This window comes from Gymnoscopelus braueri (genome assembly GCF_963280865.1).
Source record: "Gymnoscopelus braueri genome assembly, chromosome: 11".
NCBI classification, from domain to species: domain Eukaryota; kingdom Metazoa; phylum Chordata; class Actinopteri; order Myctophiformes; family Myctophidae; genus Gymnoscopelus; species Gymnoscopelus braueri.
Genome location: NC_137613.1, coordinates 24,157,069 through 24,179,712, shown reverse-complemented (window position 1 = coordinate 24,179,712; position 22,644 = coordinate 24,157,069). Strand labels below are relative to the sequence as shown.

Below are 22,644 nucleotides of genomic sequence, written 5' to 3'. Positions count from 1 at the left end.
GTGCAAATGTCTTTGCATAAAGCATAAGAAGGTATTAAAAGACTGCTAGGTTCAGCAGTTTGCGACAATAGCTCTGGACAAATAGACGGACAGGGGAGAAAACATAATCTCCCCCTTGGTGGAGATAATGAAATAGAAAAAAAAAGAGGCCAAATGTGGTCAAGGGTATACAGTATTTGTTGTAGTAGTATTTCTCCCCACTATAAGATTTGACATCGATATTGTATTGTGAAAGATTGTGGTAAAACCGGGGGCCTTTTCTCAAACGTTTTCATGTCCAGGACCCCAAAACTAATATAGTATCTATTTGGCCACAGACCCACCCCCATGCAGACTCCACTTTTAGAACCGCACTGCTTTAAACCATGCACCAAAAACTCTACCGCATGGTCAAGCATACTAAGACACTTTACTCTAACTTTTTGCTGCGCTGGCTGATTCGACTGTATAGTACAAACAATGCAACAGTGGCAGAAACAAACAAAGCATTTCCCTCGTACTAATGTCTCCCCTTCACAAAGCGAGGCCAGCTGTTGTTGTTCAGAGTGTGAGCTATTCCAATCAGCGCTCTCTGCAAGCAGTGCCACCATGCATCTGCCATGGATGTCACCACGCTATAATATCCTTGACACCACTCGTTTGGGAGAGAGCCGGCCAGGACGAGGAGCAGGGGGAGACGAGAGTGTGCAGAGGGAGAGAGAGAGAAAGTGTGTGTGTGTGTGTGTGTGTGTGTGTGTGTGTGTGTGTGTGTGTGTGTGTGTGTGTGTGTGTGTGTGTGTGTGTGTGTGTGTGTGTGTGTGTGTGTGTGTGTGTCAGACACATACCACAGACTGGATGCATGCTTTGGCTTGTCATGTTGTGTGTGCCCCATGACAAGACCTGACAGGATGCTAAATAATTAGATTTCACACCATGCTAAAATGCTGGGGTATACTGTATATTCCACAATGGTCTCCTTCCAAATAAACATAATTTTTTTGAGGGAATGTCACAAAATCAATTTGCCACAATTCACATTTGGGCACAGAGGTGAATAAAGACGTGTAGACATGATTCCTAATCTTGGCTAGGCTCAAGCACTCCTGCATGTACAAATGTCTCTCATAAATGTAATTAAATAAAAATCTAAAATCACTCCCAACACCTACAGTATAAAGCACCAGTAAAACCAGTACGGAGCAGAATTTTCCCTATTTTTTAAATGTAGAGTAGCCATTTATTTTTACTCCTTTTCTGGTCGTTATGCCAATTAATTCCTCCCACTGCTATTGTACCCTACTGGCTCACCTGCCAGTGAGGAGTCCCCACCAGGAAGTCGAAGCGCCTCCGTCCTTCTCCTCCTGTTCAACATTCCCTGCTGATAGGTGGCGCCCCCAGTCCGTAGGAGTATGTCCCGTTACAAAGAATAGCACCACCCCCCCCCCCCCCCCCGACCCGGCTTCCCTCCCCTGAACACGGCCACAGGTACTTTACCCCTGTGCCACCTGATCCAAGTACGTTTTAATCACTTCATCTCTATATGGAGTCTACCCAAGAATCAATGCTACGAATGGCACTATGGTGTCACATGGACGGACCACATCAGAAACGTGGTCCTCTACGGGGACCTACCACGGGTCACAGACAAAGTCAGAGAGAGAGAAGGATGAGGCTGGCAGGGCACTGCGTCAGGCACCCGGAACTAGAGGCAAGCAAACTGACACTGTGGGACCCAACCCAGGGCAAAGCCAGTAAAACGCAAGAAGTGCACCACCTACGACCTACGTATGTAGATTCACTGTGGCGCGACAGCTTAGCTAAGAACACTGTAGGGCTCAAGACCCTGATGTTAGATAGGAGAGTGCGGAGGGCAGCGATTCAGGAGTCCCGAGTTGGTGTTGGCTAGACCACACTCTCGCATCGCAATCTATATATACTTCGTCATGCGACCAATAATGAAAATAGCCGATCCACAAGCTCACAACACGCCGCACTGCAACGTGTTGTGAGCTTGTAGAGCTGCAATTTGTTTTTGTTGCTACTTTTGAGTATTGTTTGGAAAGGGAGGCCAGGCTGAGAGCGGTTAATAGTTTTCTTTTGGCTGTCCCTAGCTGGGAAATCATTCGATTCCAAAATGTCTCTTTGATTTATCCCTACATTCCAGCCCTTTAACTTGTGACAACAACAATCCCTGGTTGTTGTCCGACATGTCGCGGTCTGCCTAACGACTCCAAAAGCCGCTAGGCACTTCTAATTTCTGGGGTGACATTTTATCAATATCCCTTTCACTACCTCTCTCAGCAGCCTCCACAATGTCTTTCCCCCACTCAGTTACCCAGGCTGATGGGGATGGTGTTGGATCCTCAAGGTCACCGGTGTGGTTGAAATTACTGGTATGCGTGGCCCAAAGTCGAGCAAAGTCAAAAACACTGTGGCATGTTTTTTTTGTACATCCTTGGGCAGCCTGTGAAGTGAAGTAAGCGAGCAAATACGGCTCTCCATATGCACATAGAACTGAAACGTTCCCACGTTGTGCAACAATTTTTTTTGTATATACAGTATATATATTTTTTCTATTCCATATGCATCGCGATGGATTTGAACCCCTAGACTCTGCCATGGTGGACAGGCACTTTACCCCTTCACTTATCAAGCGCCCTGAAAATGTAATAAACCATTTATAATAAATAAGAATGTTTTTTTTAAATAACATTTTTGAAAATGTTCACCTATAATGACATGCCCAAAATGTTGAAAGTGGTTATATCTAGTGTTGTACAAAGTATACTCATGTATTGAAAAGTACTTAATTATGGAGTACATTTTCAGAAATGATCATAAATAGTGAAAATAGCCGATCTACAAGCTCACAACGTGTCGACGCGTTGTGAGCTTGCAGACCGGCTATTTTCACAATATTTTAAATAGGGCTTAAGTGGTTATAGTATAATAATAGTACCTATAAGTTTAGGTCCCAAGTGTCCCTTCCTAGAAATCAGTCAAAAAGTACAACATTTCTACTTAATGTAGTGAAAGTCATCAGCTTGCAAAACAAAAAAAATTACAGTACTTAAGTAAATGTACTTGCAGTTAACGTCCACCACTGGTTATATTATGTCAGTAGAGGCATTGCCCTGGCTGTCACAAGTGTGAAAAGCTGTCTTTCTAAATAGATCGGCTTTTAATTTGACATTCATGACGGGAAGGCGTCCACACACATGGCTCCATGTCTCCCAGGCAGGGCGAGACACGGAGAAAAGCCATCCGTCTTGAATGCAGTGCACGGACGGACGGGGGGTAAAAGGGTCACAGCCAGGCCTCTCAGGTAAACACGTACGTGTCTCTTATCGGGGAATCCGATTCCAGGTCCACACTTTTTTTCCCCACGCAGGTTCAAAGCCGTGTCTCCCAGGTACAGGGAATGTCTCTGTCATCTCTGTGAATGGTTCATCTTAAGCACTGATGTTGCCATTCCCGGGCGCCATATAACAGATGGCGGTGTTAAATCTGAATGATGTAGTACACGTCCCTGGTGGACTTTGTTTTCTTCCATCGTCATTACTCTTCCGTTCCTCTGTGATAAATTTGAAAGAGTCCGGCAGGGCATTAGCAGAGGCACAGAGGAGACCAGGCTGGTTTCGGGGACAGCCTCTCTCTCTCTCTCTCTCTCTCTGTTCTCGTACACGGGTAACAGCTCTGGTATGTCATCTGCATGTGAAGCGAACATTTCCACACCAATCAGGACAGAAAGGACAGTGAATCCTTGACTGACAATGGTGCCTTGATCCCTCCATCGCCGCGTGTAATCTTGGGTTTACGTTCCACAAGATTTAACAATATCGATTTAATTTAGCGCCGGAGAAGAAAAAAAAAGAGAACACAGAGCAGTCTTGATTGTACAGAATAGAACTCGCTGATGATTTCTGCAGACAACAATAGGCCGAATGAAGATCGTTGGAAAGGATGAAAAAAAAGCAGCATTACCGTTTGTCCAGGGCAAGATAAAGTTTGCCTGATTTAAAAAGGAAACTGTATTCGCGGTATAGACAGACCCGTGATTGCTCAGCATGAGGGCTGATTGCACTTCAATCTGCACAGCTAAAGGTCCTGCTATGGTGTCACAAAGACGGGTATAAAATGGGAAATGGCCCAGGTTCACAGCTTTACAATTACAATCATCATTTGTATGGTGTGCATATGGCCATTCATGTGGCTTTTGGACCCAAATGAGTGTAGCCAGACGATCAGAGCTGTCCACCTGCCGATACGTCTGGGAACATCCAAATTCAATGTAAAACAGTAGAGAAAACCTTACAAACCTACTGTATACACTGCTTTGAAAACAAATAGCGCTGACCCAATATGAAGGACTTTAAGGCTAAAGTCTTTACATTGGTTGTGCAATGCAGATTCTTTATTTGTATCTGTCCGAAATGAACTTGCACTCAGTCAGTTGTCAGGTTTTCTCTGCTCAGATGGTATGCTAATTAATAGAATGACAACAATAAATGCTTGTGTGTGTGTGTGTGTGTGTGTGTGTGTGTGTGTGTGTGTGTGTGTGTGTGTGTGTGTGTGTGTGTGTGTGTGTGTGTGTTTGCGTAAGTGCGCGTGTGTGTACGTAAGTGCGTGTGTACACACACTACTTGTGAGGGCCAAAAGAGTTAAGGTCATTACACACTGGCGATTATGCGAATATACGCAAAATTGGGACTCGGTCCGAATAAATAAAGGACGCTTTTTCGCTCCGCGAAACTGATGTTGAAGCTTGCATTGATTTTATAAGGTTTAAAAAAAAAAACGTATTATTCGCCCCCGGTGTGTAAGGACCTTTAGGCTTAACGATTGCAAAAATATTCAGGTTGTCGGTTGGGGTCAGGATTAGGTATTTAGGGGTTAGGATTGTAGATATACCGAATTTATACTTAGCTGAGTGCCAGTGTTGTGCACCGGAAATAGGCGCTCTAGCTCACACCTTGTAAATCGCCTATTTTCAGCTTTAGGGTTAGAGTTAAAAACGGCAAAGTTGTGTGTATGCTTGTGTGTGTGTGTTATTTTGAAGTGGAGCTCTCGAGAAAAGAGAACCAATTCTGCTGATCCGCCCAAAATATATCCAACCCCAGTTCTTGTGTGTATACTTCCTCTGTTCCCCTCCTCCTACGGTAACACAGTTCTCTTCTTGTACTGAGATTTACACTTGTTCCTGTGGGGATGTGTCTGCCCTTTTAACCCATTGATACCTGGAACGCATCTGTGTCACTTTAGATTTCTTTAGGCTATTCAAAAATAGCAGATATACAAGCTCATAGCGCGGCACCGAGTGCCGCGCTATGAACTTGTAGATCTGCTATTTTTGAAAAATCGAGGGAAAAAAAATTGTTTTTTTTTTCAAATTTTTTTTTGGATTTAGAAGACATTTCTAGAATCTTCTCAGGTCTTAAAGGGTTAAAAACACTGTCACACAGCTATCCTTGTGACTGCCGCCCCTGGGGGATCTGGACGACGAGGGCTCGGTGGCGTGCCCAAGCGAGGTGGAAGGGAATTGTGCGCACGCGCGGCGCCCGGCAGGCCCCAGCGGTCTCGCAGGTGTCAAATATGAAATATAAAAGCTCTGATCACAGCAGAGCTGCGAGTGCCGCGGCCTCGGCGCGACCTCTCCCAGGGTCCGGGGCCAGAGCCAGGAAGGAACGCACCCGTGGTTCCCCCATAGCAGGGGTTCCCAAACGTATACAGGCTCGAGACAGGCTTTTTTCTTTTGTTGAAAATGTTTGGGAAAGTTTATAAAAACAGGATATTTACTCACAACCCATAAAAAAGCGTTCACGGTCACGACCCTATGACTGATAAACTGACCTATAGAGAGATCAGCTTCTTGGACACCAACATAATCAGCCAACTGATTAACCCATTAACACATTGACCGCCGGGCCCGTAGTTCTACGGGGCGTTAAATACAACGGTTAAGCGCCGATCCCGTAGCCTACGGGCTGTGGTGCTTTTTCCTTTTTTTCGATTTTTTTTTTTTTTCAATTTTCCAGGGGTACCATTTTCAGTGTAACACCACCCGAAATCGACCGGAAGTGCGATCACGTTTTTTGTTTCCCGTCTGCCTCCATTATAAGTCGTACACAAAAAGCCCTGTAAAACCTGTACAGGACATGTAGTTTTTCATCCTCGCATTTCCCATGTTAACATAAACGATCAGAACTCAAACATGGCGGCTCCGTTTGACACGCGGTCTCGACGAGTAGACACCAGGACATGTGCCCGTTGTTTACAAACAGTGGATCGGGCAATCTAAAGGATTTTAACGGGGCCTATGGCGACCTGAAAAAAACAAAAAACAACAATAAAACCTTGGCACTGGTGAGTACATTATGAGATTAGCCCTTGGCGGTGGATGTGTTAAGGCCTGAGGTCTACAAATGTCTTGTAAATCCTAACAGTTTAACACATTGCGTGCCAATCGCGTAGATCTACGCAAACCTAAATAATTGCGCAACGTGCCAGTCGCGTACATCTATGCGAAGTGGTCTTTTTTTTTTTTTTTTTTCGCAGGTTCACATTTCATTGTAGGCCTCATTCCAGTGACACATTTCATTGTAGGCCTCATTCCAGTGACACATTTCATTGTAGCACACCCGGAAACGGAAATATCCGTATCCGGAGATTTTCGTTCCCACCCGCTCTCGCTCTAAATCTTCCCCTAATCCTCCATTATCTCGGAATTTTTTTTCTCCTCGCTGATCGCTGTTTAACATAAACCGCGACAACTTCAAAATGGACGATCGCCGATTGAAACGGTCTTCTCTGGGCAACTCACACAGCTACCCTGTGTGTCTACAAACAGTTTAACGCGCGATCTTAAGGTATTTAGCGAGGTCTGTGGCGACGTGAAAAAAACAAGTACAGTACATTATGATATTAAACTCTGGCGTGGAATGTGTTAAAAAAAAAACGTATGTTGCTATGTCAGTGGTTTTCAAACTTTTTCCACTCCAAAATTATTTTAATTTGGCCGCGGACTCCCATCTCAAAATATTTTGTTCCAGGGACCCCAGAAGCAAAGATTTGGGTACAAATGTTCGCTTTAAAAATATATATATTCAAAGATTTGCACAAATTTTCTCGATTTTTCAAAAATAGCAGATCTACAAGCTCATAGCGCGGCGAGCTTGTACAGTATATCTGCTATTTTTGAATAACCAAAGTGTAAAATAATGCTTTTTAGCTCAAATAAAAAAATGACACAGATGTGTCCCAGTTCTTAAAGGGTTAAGAAGGCGTGGTAGTGTCTGAGAGGATGATGCTGTCCCAGCTCCATGCCATCATGTGGGAGGGAGAGGGTGGGAGACAATGTCCCACACCCTCTCTCCATGATGAACTGGTCAACAGAAGGAGCACGTTCAGTGGGAGACTCAATATGCCACAAATGTACCACTGAGGCACAGGAGGTCATCCCTACCTGTGGCCATTAAACTTTACAACGCCTAGGGGGAATTTAATCGATTGGACTGACGTAGGAGTATAGGCTTACAGATGTGCAACTTGCGTTTAATTGTTGATTTTATAAATCCTATGCTTTATTATGGTTTGCCTAGGATGTGCTTTGCTGTGTTTCTTAATTTCACTTCAGGGATTAAATAAAGTATTTCTATTCTATTCTATTCTCAGCCGACGATGAAAAGAAATCAAAGAGGCTCTCCACGTTGTCTCCTCCAGTCTCCTTGACCTTACGCCCGATTAATACACAGCGGCTGCACCTTCACTTGGCTCTCCTGAGACCAGGGCCCTACACACAGCTTTTAACAAGATGATAACGTTGCTTTTATCGTATAAACGCTAAAAGACAGGGAGCCAGGAGGGCTGTGATCATGAGCGTACTGATGGCTGCTCCACATGCCGTCACAGACAGGGTACACACTGTACAAATGTCTCAGAGTTAATCTAACACTCTGTGATGGCTGTCATGCTGAGGTGATCCTTAAGACTCCTCTAGGTCCTGTAGTGTAAACCACCGCTTCCCAAACAGTGGGTCGGGACCCATTTGTGTGCTTTTTAAAAATGTATTACCATTATATTTAAAAGATTTTCTAATGATTTCCTCAAAAAATCTAAAGTTGAAAACAAAATCAAACATTTTTCAAAAAGAATTTCATGAATAAAATAAAAAGAATCAAAGAAATTTCCTAAACTAGAAAACAAATGTTTAAGAAGTAGTGAAAATAGCAGATCTTCAAGCTCGCAAGGCGTCGCTTCACGCCGCGTCGCGAGCTTGTAGATCTGCTATTTTCACAATTTTGGGTCTGATTTCTCTTTTGGTTCTTGAGTTAAGAAGTTTGGGAACCACTGCTGTAAACGATGCAAATAATGTCTACGTAGTTTTAACCGTCATGCCTGCAGGTTTGGATGGGTTCAGTGGTTCATGCCTTTCAAGTGTAAATGCCTTACGTTTAGGCCAACTGCTCCTGCAGGGCAGTATATATAGGTTCAGTAATAGCATAAAGGAATGTTTGGAACTTTGAGCTGTGTGCAACATAACATGTTGTAACATAATAGAACTCAGTCCTTTTATTATTCTATGATGCGATGATTAGTGTCAATGTCTGCCAGAAACCATATCTACACGTCCATATGTCTAAGGCCATTACCAGTTGTCAGTTTGTCAGTTTTATCTTCTGTCTACACTGTTTTATGTGTATGCATGGGAGCGTGTGTGCGCGCGCGTGTGTGAGTGCGTGCGTGCGTGCGTGCGTGCGTGCGTGCATGCAACCTACAGACAGTCATACAGGGTGACCCCAATAGAAATGAGTTTTTAAAGAATAATAAATGAAATAATGGATACAATGTTTACAAGGTACTGTATACAAGATTTCCATCCGACAGTAACGATATGTAGCAAGCACAATGAAATATATATTATAGAGAGAGAGAGAGAGAGATAATTCACATCATTAGCCTGCACAGCATTACAAGAAACTCTCTTTCAGAGAAGGGACGCCTTTCGAAACCATTCATGTATTTAAAAAAAAAAAAAGACAAGAAAGAAAAAGAAAACGTGGAACACACGGCAGCTGGGTTTCTGCTACTTAGACTAACAGCATGACAGAAAGTATATGGTAAACGTTGTGCTTGTTATATCCTGCAGCAACTGAAGCCCTTCCACACACTTAACGCTCAGATATACTGGACTGGGAGTTCCTTAAGGCGTTGCGAGGCATTGTTAAGGAGACATTCGTGTCTTGTGTGTGCGTGTGTGTGTGTGTGTGTGTGTGTGTAGCCTCTCTCTGTTCAGGGCTTATACAGTTCTCCAGCTGGGACCCCAGCCGCCATCACTCCCCTCAGGCTGAAGGCAAAGAGGCCAGACCTTTGTCTACCAGAAATGTGATGAATGGAAGGACTGGGAATATGATGCCTAGCGTCCCTGTTCTGGGCATGTCGTAATAGGTGAACATTTGTTGGAAAAAAGCCTGTCTACAAGCTCAAAATGCGTTGCAAGGTGACACGAGGTCAGCTTGTAGAAATTTGGTGTTGCAGGGGGAAAAAAAGGAGGGGGCCAAATACAGACCCCGGGGGAACCCCAGTCATGAAGTATATAGGGTTTAAGTGTTTAATTTATGCAGTCGGTGGGATAGGGTAACCTTGCTCGGTTCAGTACAGCTATGTTAAAATCGCTGCAAAAAAAAAAGTAGGTTTTCTTTTTTTTGTTTGCCCTAGTAATGTCTGTCGGTGAGGTATGAAGGCAGGAAATCTCAAGTCCTTCGCCCTGACAATCCCACTCAGTGCCTCTATTTATTATTCCTGTCCAAACGCTAATTAAGGCCAAATATATTGTGGTGTTTACAAGACAAAACAACTTGACAAAACGGAACACCGCGCCGCACAAAAGTGTGCTGACAGATGCTGGTAGGATAGAGACCACACCCAATGAATTCAGCAGACTTTAAGCATACTACAATGCTGCTTTTCATTATAATACGCGTTCACCATGCCAGCTCGCGATACCGCAAACTCGTTAGCCAAAACGCGAGGCGTAGGAAACACACACAAAAAGAGGAAAAACAAAGAACTGAAAACCAGCTGTCTCTGGAGGAGGCACAATCGTCTCCTGTGTTCGGGGCCCATTAGTTGCCTTGTCTCTGTACAGATAATGTAGGAAAATCTCAGAGTTTATACCGAGCCTCCAGCCTTTTCATGACGGAGTCCATTTGTCTTCTGCCCAAAGCATCACACGATTATTCACATCAAGGCGGCTTTTAAAACAAATAGCCGCTAGATGCTGAAGGCCAGTGCCTGCCTTTAGACCCACGATGAGGATCTCTACATCTAATAGACACTTCAACATGAGCCCCCCAGAGTCTCAGAAGAGAATGCAGAGAGAGAAAGAGAGAAGGAAACAGAGAAAGATAGACTATAAGGGAGACAGAAAGAGATAGACTAAGGGAGACAGAAAGAGATAGACTAAGGGAGACAGAGAAATGGAGAGACAGACTAAAGGACACAGAGGGAGAGACAGACAGGCAGGCAGACAGACAGACAGACAGTTCTAGATACACAAGGAAGAGAAGAAGAAGAAGAAGAAGAAGAAGAAGAAGAAGAAGAAGAAGAAGAAGAAGAAGAAGAAGAAGAAGAAGAAGAAGAAGAAGAAGAAGAAGAAGAAGAAGAAGAAGAAGAAGAAGAAGAAGAAGAAGAAGAAGACAGAGAGTGGAAACAGGAACAGAGAAAGACAGACACAGAGAAGGGGAGAGAACATCTAGTCCAAAAAGAGAGGGAATAAAATATGGACAAGGCCTGGGTGACACAAGCACAAAAGAAGCCATTGAACATCCCTCTGACAAAAACAAAAATAACAAGGGGCAGAATAATATGTTGTTGTTTTCCCCTATAAAAGACAGACAAGACAGAAAAAGAAAGCAATTTTTGGCACTCAAAGTATTCTTACAATCACTCCCTCTTTTCTATGTACTGTAGAGTAGACTATTATTTTATTTACCCATTTAGAAATCATGCCAATTAACCCCCCCCCCCCCCCCCAAAAAAAACACACACACCTCACACCTTCTGTGTTGCCACTGCCATTAGCTCACCTGCCAGTGAGGAGCCCCCAAAGGGAAGGCACTGACAGGCGCCACTCCAGCCCATATAATATAATAGGAGTATGTGCAGCGACAAAGAAATAATTCTGCAATTTTTGGCACTCAAAGTATTCTTACAATCATTCCCTTGTTTTTCATTTATTTACTGCTGTCGTTATGCCAATTAATCACAACGCGTCGCAAATTAATCACAAATTGTGAGCTTGTGAATCAACAATTTTCTTGGCGTGGAGGGGAGAAAAAAAGCAGACCAAGTACAGTGTGTAAATAAACAAACAAAAAACAAACACGTGTTTATTTACACAATACTGATGATAGTGCTGGCAAGGAAGTCTATGAAGCCATCTATAAAATCTATGAAAAAGTTTAAACTGCAACTGCACAGTTGTAAACAATATGTAGTGGGGGTCCCTGCTTTATCTCTCTCTCTCTCTCTCTCAGCTAAGGGGTCTTTGGCCTGAAAAACGTTGAAGACCCCTGCTGTACATCATCCGTATCGCGAGTTGAGGCGAGTTGAGAGGAGCACAACGCAGTCTAAAACGGGGTTAAAACGTGAAGGCAGTCGGACGTAAAGAACATTGTGTTACACAGCTACAAGATGGATAAAACGGGGCGACACCCTAGCGGCACGAAGCACGAAGGCTTTTGACCTTATGTGACATGGTGAGGGTGATAGCTCCCTGGATATAAGAAAATCAATACGCTGCATTTAGCCGTGCAGGGGCCACTGTTAAATGGAGCAACCTGCTACCTAGACAGTTTGTTTTGCATTGACACCGGACGGCGGTAAACACAGTGGATCTAACAAACTTTCGGAATTGAAAGAGCGTTTAAAATGAAGCTAATCGATCAGGCTAATTATCTGTAATGAACGGATTTCGCTCAGCCGGGACCGCTTGCTGGACGCAATATATAGGAACAGTTTAATTTTGAAACCCTCGTGAGCCCTCAGTCTAAGTCGTGGGTCTTTAACAGGGGGTCCTCAGAGTAACTAGGGGGTCTAACAAATCTTTATGTGATGGGGAACATTAGCCGAAAATAGCAGATCCACAGCGCGAGGCGTTGTGTTGGCGGAAATAAGAAAAAGCCGACGTTAAGTTGCCTAAATATTGAGGGAATTTTATCTTTTATACTTCGGCTATTCGAAAACAGCCGATCTAAAAGGCTCACTACGAATCACGTGAGCTTGTAGATCTGCTACTTTTGAAAAAAAAAGAAAAAAGTTTGACAAAAACATCTACTTCTTCCACCACTGACATTACATCTTTTTAAAGTGACTTTTTGGACATTTCTGCTTTATTTCTGACAGTGACAGTGTGAGAGAGCGAGACAGAGAGGAAAGATTGGAAAGGCATCAAACTGCCTCTGGTCGGGTTCGAACCGGGGTCATCTACGGGTTAGTCCAACAAGCCAGACAACTCCTCCACAATCTCCGAGACAGAGACGCGACATCCACTTTCTTTTCTTGTCACTTTAAGCACATTTTGTTCCAATGTACAGACAGGTTGGCAGCACAAGCATTTGAAAATTGTGTGAGTGGACCACCCAATCCCAAGACTTAAAATAATTTAACATCAGAGCATGTTTATTTTAATGATTTATTCAGAGCATGTTTATTTTAATGATCAATCAATTGATTGTGTTCCGACTTGAATTAATGGAGCAAACATAGTATAGGCTACTTTATTGTTATGTATTATTAGTATCACGATGACAACACATTTTTCAAGGTTTTAAAGAAGAAAATACCATTCATTTAACATACATTTCGTAATATTAATATTATTTTATCATTAAAGTCTTTGTATTTTCACAGTTATTTGGGGGCCCGCTTGCAATACCCTCACGGCCCACCAGTGGGCCCCGGCCCATACATTGGGAGACTTATTTATGCAGTATCTTACCAGGTAAGTCACCTATTTCATACAATTTTTCCTTTTAAATATTGCTACTGGGCCTGTATCCTTTACACCTACGTCATCTACTTCATTAATATCAATAACTCTCATTGAACATTCACAACCGGCACACTTTGCATAATACACTTTACACAGTGTCTGCAAAAGCACAGGTCTGGAAATCCTGTCAACAACGGCAGGAATTACATTCTCATTCGTATTCACCTGACTGATTACAGGCTGACATTTCAAGACCTCAGACGGCATTTTATCTTTGAAAAGATGAAAAAAATAAAAGATAAAATGATCTTTTATTTGATCTTTTTTTAATGGTTATCAAAGTCACCTCTGATTGTGGTTGGCCTGTGTCTAGAAGCAAGAAGCCCAACATCAAGGGGATTAGGTTTGGAATGAGGAGGTACTTACTTCTGTCCTTGATTACTGTAGCTGGTGTCGTAGGATTCGTACCCCTGGTCGTCATAGGCTGTTCCATATCCATCTTCGTAGTCCTAAAAAAGAAGAAACAATTAACTATGATAATAGGGACAAATGATAGATACAGTATCACATAATGAAGGCAAAACGAGGCAAAAGCTGAAAAGTGCATTTTTGATCGCCATTACACTAACGTCTACAACAGGGGTCTTCAACGTTTTTCAGGTCAAGGACCCCTTAGCTGAGAGAGATGAAGCAGGGACCCCCACTATACATTGTATAACATTATGTTGCAGATGTTTTCATAGATTTAATAAACTTGTTTGACAGCACTGTCATCAGTGTTGTGTAAATTCATGTATTTTTGGTTTGTTGACTTATGTTTTCTATTAATATGATGTATTTTCAGATCCTTTAACCACTTAAACCCTCAGTACTTAGTAAACTTGACCGTTGGTACTTGGTCTGCTCTTTTTCCCCTCTAAATCAAACCTCTTTGCCGAAAATAGTCGATCGACAAGCTCACAACGGAGGTGTCGTGTGCTTGTATCTGCTATTATTCGCCAATGTTCCCCTCAGAATAGGGAGTCTAGGGCTCAAGTGGTTAATGTAAAAATAATACAAAAATAATCCAGTCACACAAAGATTTGGCGGCCCCCCTGTAGTAACTCTGAGGACCCCCTAGGGGTCCCGAACCCCTGTTTGAAGACCCCTGGTCTAAAATGCAGAGATGGCTTTATAACACAAAGGAGAGGTACGGTATGTGTGCAGTGTACGTAGGCATTCTATTCCTGGCACCACAGCGGCTGACAGTGTCAGACTCAACAGCAGCAGCAGTAGCAGAGCCCAGGCACACCGCACCGTCACAGCGAAGCCGCCCCTCTCTGCCCTTCTCTCAGTGTCAAGTGAGTGACGCCAAAAAAAACGCCAAGACCCCGCGTCCTGGCTGCGTTTCATCACCGGCTCAAAGGATGAGCCTCAGAACATCTGTCTGCGCTCTGGCAGCAGTGTTGCCAGATTCGAGATGTGAGAGAAATGAGCAACCATGGGTCTAGGAAAACAAGCCCAAAAGAAGCGGCGAGGCCACCTTGAGCACGTTAAACCTATATACTGTATACGTCGGCTATATGAAAATGATCTACAAGCTCACAACGCGTCGTGATGAGCGACTTTATTTTTTAGATGGGGTGTCCGCGGACAAATACATATTCATCTGGGGGTGAAAATGTTTAAGAACCATAGGTTTATAAACAACATTAGGAAACAAGCCCAAATAAGCAAAGTTCTATACACAAGCCCCAAAAAAATGCAACCCGCACACAACTACAGCACCAATATTTACAAGCAACTTTACAGAAAAACAAGCCCCAAAGTCGCTTATAATAAGCACATAATGGCAACACTGTCTGGCAGTCTGCACCGCCCCCCCCCCCCCACCCGCCAACACCGCCACACCCCCCTGTTCGCCCCCGACCCCGACCGCCATTCGAGAGGCACATCAAACGGGACCAGAGCCGCACCCGTCCTAATTTGGGATAAATGAGACTTATGTTCCACAAAAGACATCGACCCCCAGTGACATGTCTCTTGTCCCCCCGCGCGTTTCTTCTCGCTAATTCCATCTGCCAACCGATTTGCACGCTCGGAATGGAATGTGGCGAGATCCAGCAAGCACCAGAAAAACACTCATCACATCCCCGTATTCTTATTAAAGGCCCTAATGCCTGATTAGAAACATGCATTTGCCAAATGACACTGTTTGAATTTTTAGTCTTTTATCTTTAATCCGCCAGAAAAAACTAACAAACCGAGTGTGTGAGGGAACTATACTGTGTATTAAGTTTGTTAAGTAACAGCGCTACGGTACACAACACTTGCTCGTTTCTGAGTAGCTCTGTTAATAATGTAGGTATTTTGGGACTCCAGTCCGTTGTCATTTGGGTACGGTACAAGGATTCGGTTATTTTTCGCACCAGTTTTTTTTCTCCATTTTGGTTCTGTTCATTTTGGTGTTTCCTTTTTAAAAACAGATTGTTAGTCAGAACGTGTGTTTCACTTGTGCCCACACCAGCAGGCAATTACAGACATGTTTTTTGGCTCAGGCGAGAATACATCCATTTCCTCTCTCTCTTGTGAATGCAGTCAGTCACTTGTTAATTAATTTCACTTTCAAAAGATTTAGTTTGTTGTTCATGAATAAAGTTAGTGTGTGCCCATAGCGGCTGTAAACTGGAAATGCACCCCTACCCCCCAGGAAAAAAACAAACAAAACAAATTGATCTTTCTACAGGATTACAAAACTGTTTTGTTCTAACAAGGACAGTTTATTGTCACTTTTCTTAAAGGATAAAACAGATTAAGAAAGAAAAAAACAACAACCGATAATATCTTGTGTTTTGGAAGATAAAGACCTTCTGGGAGGAAAGGAAACAGATTTTGGACTTGGCACGCAACAACGATTACACAAAAAAGAGAGTCAACAGGAAATAATAAGCCATTTGAAGTTCAGACGTACATCTGTGCGCATTTCCACATAATCACAAATACTTTGTTATGGAGTCCACTTAATGCATAATAATGATCATCATTGTTTAGTCTGGTAACTGAAGAACAAAGTCTACTCTTGGACAAATATTCATGAAAATAGTAGTAGATTTTGGAGACTTATAATATGTAGACCAAGTTGGCCAAGCAATCGGTTCTGCACGCTAAAACTGCATCTACTGTAGGCCTACATCTAGGTTAATTGGAGATACAGCTAAATAACATGATTTTATCACTTATGGTTGGTTTGTGTATAAAATCTACTATCTACAGCAAGGGGTCTTCAACAGGGTATCCTCAGAGTTACTGCAGGGGGCCGCCAATTATTTGTGTGAAAGGATTTTTACATTAACCGCTTGAACCCTAGCATCCAGAGGAGACTTTTAGCCAAAAATAGCATATCTACAAGCTCACAACACCTCGCAGTGCGAGGCGTTGTGAGCTTGTAGATCTGCTATTTTTGGCAAAGTGGTTTGGTGTAAAGGGAAAAAAGAGCAGACCAAGTACAGAGCCAAAGGTCAAGTTTACTAAGTTTGGAGGATTTGATGGTTAAATGTCCGAAATAAACAAAAAACATTAATGCACACAACATTGATGACAGCGCTGTCAAACAACTAAGAAATCTATGAAAAGGTTTAATCTACAACACAATGTTAAACGATATGTAGGGGGGTCCCTGCTTCATCTCTCTCTCAGCTAAGGGGTCCTTGGCCTGAAGAACGTTGAGGACCCCTGATCTATAGCATCTGCAGGAGTAGCGGGTGTCAAATACAAATGGACATAAACAACACTGTAAGTCTTACAGTGTAAGATCAGTTCAGTCGTCTCTAGGGGGGGCATCCGGGTGTTGCAGGGGTAAAGTACCTGCCCACCACTGGGTTCCAATATTACAAAGAGTTTTTGATTCAAGACTTTGTTGAAAACAAATTCAAAGGAACAAAAGCACAACAAAGTCCGAAGTACACAAAAACATTTTCTGAAATGTTTTTGAAAATCTTTGGCTATAATGACATGCCTAAAGTTACCAGGTTGAAAGCGTTTAATAGGGAAGTTTTGGAGGTAATAATAATAATATTATTATACTATAATAATAATAATAATAATAATAATAATAATAATAATAATAATAATGATAAAGCATTGGTATGTTTTCCTGCTCCATGCGTTTTACATTTCATTCATTTATTTCTTGTGAAAGACAAATGCTCTCGGAAACTCTGAGGAGTGGATTTTCCTTTTCCAGAATCCATTTAAAGATGGCTCCGTTACAGTGTATCAATTTCTTTTGCAAGATAAACAAGCCTGGTTATGAATATTGAATGATAGCAATCTCACCGAGATGACAAAACAGGCAAGACAGAAAAAACAAAAAGACAGTGGTGTCACCATGGTTGTGAAGGTAATGTCTGATACAATAAAAATTCAATGAAAATTCAGAGATGAACCACATCGTTCGAAGAGCAGAGAGATTGGAATGAGCAGAATAACCACGGACCATAGTCAACAAACAACAAATAGTCACATAAGTAGTGCAGAGAGATCATAGTGCCTCAAAACAAGTAGGATAACACGTAAACGATGGACCTCCTGTAGCATCTGTCTAAATAACATCTAGCACAACCTGATACGATTAGTGTTGAATGAATCCCACTCTCGTCCCGACTTTTCCTCTCTCTGTGCTGTCGACTCACATTGGTCATCACGGCGATGCGTTAAGGACCACAATAAACTTTAACAACGCCATGTTATTTCTGTTTATTAGCCTAGCCAACACACTGTAATTGAGTTACAAGGAGAGCTGAGCGAGGGAGGGATTGGAGACGTGCTTGTTTTGTGAATCGCATCAGCGAGGCTAAAAATGACATCCAGGTTCTTCACTTTGCTATACTCTCTACTCTACTCTCCACTCGTAGAGCAGTGGTTCTCGACCTTTTCAGGCCGTGACCCCCCAAAATAATCATATTTGAACTGGGGACCCCCACCCTGACATGCACTTGGAATTGAAGGAGTTGAGGCATCACTTTTTTTTTTACTCGGTTCCACACATAAATATTGTGAAAATAGCAGATCTGCAAGCTCACAACACCTCAGGCTTCTAGAGCTTGTAGATCGGCAAAATATTATTTGACAATTTGGCCAATGTTTGACCAGTTTTTATTGTATAGTTTGTTGATTACTTTTGATGCAGTAATGGTCTAATTTATTTTCTTTATTATTTTTTTTTCTTAGGTATTAAAAAGGTCTTAAAAGTCCTTAAATTGTCACTTTACTGTCATCTGGTTGAGAACCACTGTCGTAGAGGGTACTGCATACTCTCGGGGCAACACACTGTGTAGGCACATCTTTACAGTGTGTCAGGGCCGGGGGTGGAAGGGAAGCAGTCGGCGGAAAGTGTAACCGACAGCGTTAAGGACGTTCGAGCCATTCATACTGGTGTAGTGCGTTTGCTTAAAAAAAAAGTGCTGTAGAGAGCACAATAGAGACAAGGGTGCAGCGCTGTTAACGTTCCCAATTCTAAAACCGGATTAGTGTGACAGTGAGGAGGGAGGGAGGGAGAGAGGGATGGAGGGTGTTTAAAAATGGAGACGAGGGGAGAGAGAGAGAGAAAGAGAGAGAGAGAGAGAGAGAGAGAGAGAGAGAGAGAGAGAGAGAGAGAGAGAGAGAGAGAGAGAGAGCAGTCTCCCCCCCTCCCCTAAGTGAGTCTTTCATTTGTATGCCAGTGGATGGCTGAAAGGCGTGTTGTTAAAAGATAAGGACTGCCCTCTGAGGCCACTGAAGACTTACAGAGGGCCTGGCACGCCGTGTTAGAACAACAGTATCACAGCCGCGCCACGCCGCTTTACAATACCGCTGTAACAGATAGGGGGGAGGAGACCGGCAGCACAGTCAAATACTCAGTGTGTCAAGAGTGTGTGCAAATAGAACCAAATGGACCCTTACGGGTCATTTGGTTCCATTTGTACACTCTCTGAGTTAAAGAACTGTACAGGTCTATTTGTGTTCTCTTCCGAGTTAAATTAACATTGGGGATTTAGCTGTGTGACACGAGGGAAAATTAAGGCTTATTTGGAGGCAGCGGACTTGTTCGCAGCATATTACATGACAGTTATTTCAGAATCACTCAGTACGCACCTAAGAAGCATTGCATGTGTTGCCCACGCGCCGGCTTTTAGGTATTATTCCAAGTATTACATAAATGACACCAACACCGAGAGGAAAAACTGAAATGAAAAAATTGAGCAAATTAAATGAAGCACAGCAGATCTATTAATTAATAATATGCCTCCTGTCACCAGGAAAAATATTCTTCAGCACCCTGTCTCTATTCAACCACTCCGCAATTCTCTTTTTGCACGATATTTTTTGGCCGATTCTGCCTTCATTTATAGTACACAGTGGGGATTGACAGGAAACGGGGAGAGAGAGACACGAAGCAAAGGTCGTCGGGATCGGGATTCGAACCTGCGACGCACTTTCAGAGCCTATACTGTACTGTATGTGGTATGCACCTGGACCGCTAGGCAAGCGGGCACCCCACATCATTCTGCAATTAATACGATGACATTACTATCTAATACTTTGTGTACCTGCGCTTGGTACAACTTGAATGTTTTTATATTGATTTTGTTTAAAGGTGTTGTTGGTCCACTGAGTGTGTACTTCTATGGTAGTAGTTACATTTACATTGTGTAATAAACCATTTATCTTTTGGAGCATATTCCAGAGTGCGGACTCCATTATTTCACTGCCAATAACAAATCCTTATGAAGTTGAACTACTTGTCCCCCTGTCTTTTTTGCACACATCCTACAGACAATTACATTTATTTGATCATTTTAGTAATTAGTCTAAAATAAAATAAAAATTGAGCTGAGATCAGAGCTGGTCTGCGAAATCGGGAGAACAAATCCCCCCCCCCCCCTCCCCCCAAAAAATAGAGGAAAAAGAAGAATTGGCGCTGGTATGACTCCATATTTGCTCAAGTTTCAGCTCGATCCAACTAACATTTTATTGTAAAATAAAAGTACAAATTGTGTGTGTGTGTGTGTGCACAAGAAATGTGGCGCTGATCGCTCCAGTGGTTTGTGAGATTAGCCCCGGAATAACGTGTACACACACACACACACACACACACACACACACACGCACACACACACACAGACGCCTGCTCACCTCCTAGCCTAAGCCATATTAATGCATGCTTACAACTGTGACACAGCGTCATCACACCCATGCCAGCTTCTCAAAAAGTGACTGATTATGTTCCGTGTTGTTTTTTCACGTGCGCTCCCACAGGCACTCATCAACATACAGTAGCAAAGGCACAGTCAGCGTGTGTCATGGCGTTATCAGCTGATGGCGCTCTGCAACAATGAACAAGTACATGCTTGTTTCTTGTACTCATTTGTTTATTTTGGTGGTTGTACAATTCTCTCTCACTTCCACTCAAGTGCTGCACTGTAAAACAGGTGGAGGAGTTGATGTGCAGACATTCTGTAAACCAAGGGTCTTCAATGTTTTTCAGGCCAAGGACCCCCTAGCTGAGAGAGAGATGAAGCAGGGACCCCCACTACATATTGTATTAAATTGTGTTGCAGATTAAACTTTTTCATAGATTTCATAGATAGATTCATTGACTTGTTTGACAGCACTATCATGTTGGATTCATGTTAATGTGTATTTCTAGACATTTAACTACTTAAACCGTTAATACCTCGTAAACCTGACCTTTCATTCTGTACTTAGTCTGCTCTTTTTTTCCCTCTTCACCTAACCTCTTTGCTGATCTAGAAGCTCATAACGCCTCGCAGCGCGAGGCATTGTGAGCTTGTAGATCTGCTATAACCCTATATATAGGAATGCTAGGGTTCAAGTGGTTATCTCAAGATAGATATCACAAAAAAGACCTGTAGTAACTCTGAGGACCCCCTAGGGGTCCCGGACCCCCTGTTGAAGATCCCTGCTGTAAGCTCCATCACACCACTGCCCTTGACACTTAAAACCTATACAGTAGTAAAGTAATACTTCATCTCTGTACTTGGCCTGCTCCTTTTCCCACTACATCAAATCTCTTCTTAAAAAATAGCCGATCTACAAGCTCCCGAAGCGTTGCATTGCAAAGTGGCCAGGGTCACTTTGCAATCTCAGACTCTAAGAATCTACCTATCAAATTTCTTAAAATAACCAATATTTTATTCTGTCTTTTTAGAATGTGATCTCCCATCATTGGCTGCCAGTTATACCCGTCAGCAGTTTTGACGAGGCCTTTCCTCTGCAGGAGTCAAAATAGATGCTATAAGCCCAATTTATACTTTGTCATACGATGCTAGCCGATCCACAAGCTCACAACGCGTTGCAATGCGACACGCCCAGCATTTGAATTCTGCAGAAAACTTGTGCAGAAAATAGCTGATCGACAAGCTATTTTCAGTAAAGATATTTAATGTCGAGCGGAAACAGAAAAGAAAAGAAAAGAAAAGCCCTGAGGGACTCCGCTTAACAATGTATGGGGTTTAAAGCAGCACTATGTAACTTTCCTCTTCTACCCCAAATTTTACCCCGGTTTCCTGCTTAAAGGTCCTTACACACCGAGGCGATTTTTTTCATGCGAATAATACGCTTTTTAAAAAAATCTTATAAAGTCAATGCAAGCTTACACACCAGTTTCGCGGAGCGAAAAAAGTGTCTTTTAATTATTCGTAAAAACTTATTTTATTTTATTTTTTTATTGTATTATTATTTTATTTTTTTCCAAAAAAAACATTAAAAATAAATGAAAAATGTTATCGAAAAAACACGGCCCCCTCGCGTATTAGGAGGGCGGGGTGAGTCACCAGAACCAAGGACGGTTGTTTTTGATGAATCTAACATGTTAAAAATTGAGTTTTAGGTTATAATGGGTTTGTATAGGAAGTCTGATAAAATGAATATCAAATATCTAAATAATGAATCAAGCAACTTAAAAACGGTCTGGGGGGCTGACAAAAGCCTGAGTAGATGATAAAATGACCCAAAGTTTTTTTGAAAGTGAAATATCCCTTTAAGTGGTTAAGCAATAGGCTGACTTCTTTCTATGAAACCTTTTCCCCAGATTCAGACTGGAGACATATTGGCTTGTTTATCTAGATGCAACATAGTCTGATACATTTGTATTTATTTACGGTGTACAGTTAGCACTTCAGGAGTCTAGCGGCTAGACTGACCAGACAGCTAGACTCTATACCCGTCTGGTAGGTCTGTGTGTCTGTATGTGTGGCTGGAGCTAGTCTCACAGACTGTTGGACTGGTCAGGGCCAGATTTCTTGTGCACACATTCATTAGGCCACAGAAGTACCTCCATTATCATAATTGTCCCTTTACGTCCCAAACTGTTACTTTTAAGGAAATGGGGAAAAAAAGAATAAATTATGTTCCAATAGTTCCAATGTAGTTATTATTTAATCACAAGCTCATGTTAAAATACATTGGTTGAGTATTTTATGATAATTTCAACCTTTCAACTTTTTCACACACATCACGGTTTTACATGGGGGTAGGTTTGTTTAGAGCGGGATAACTGTCATTAAGCTACAAAATTGGTAAGCTGTATCATACTGAAATAAAAAACTATAGACATGTGGGAATATAAAAATACAAAGATTTTACGGTCACCTTAGGTCACCAATTTGTGAAAATATCAGTTGGCCCTTGGACTA

The 22,644-nt window shown here is 42.4% G+C and overlaps 1 protein-coding gene across 1 annotated transcript in view; it reads right to left on the bottom strand.

Annotated features, from left to right (window-relative positions):
- The window catches only part of khdrbs3 (KH domain containing, RNA binding, signal transduction associated 3), a 154,351-nt gene that overhangs the window by 4,552 nt on the left and 127,155 nt on the right, over nucleotides 1-22,644 (bottom strand). The window contains exon 7 of the mRNA XM_080442084.1: nucleotides 13,397-13,479. Coding sequence (XP_080298210.1) covers nucleotides 13,397-13,479 — 83 coding nt within the window. The remainder of the gene's footprint in view (nucleotides 1-13,396; nucleotides 13,480-22,644) is intronic.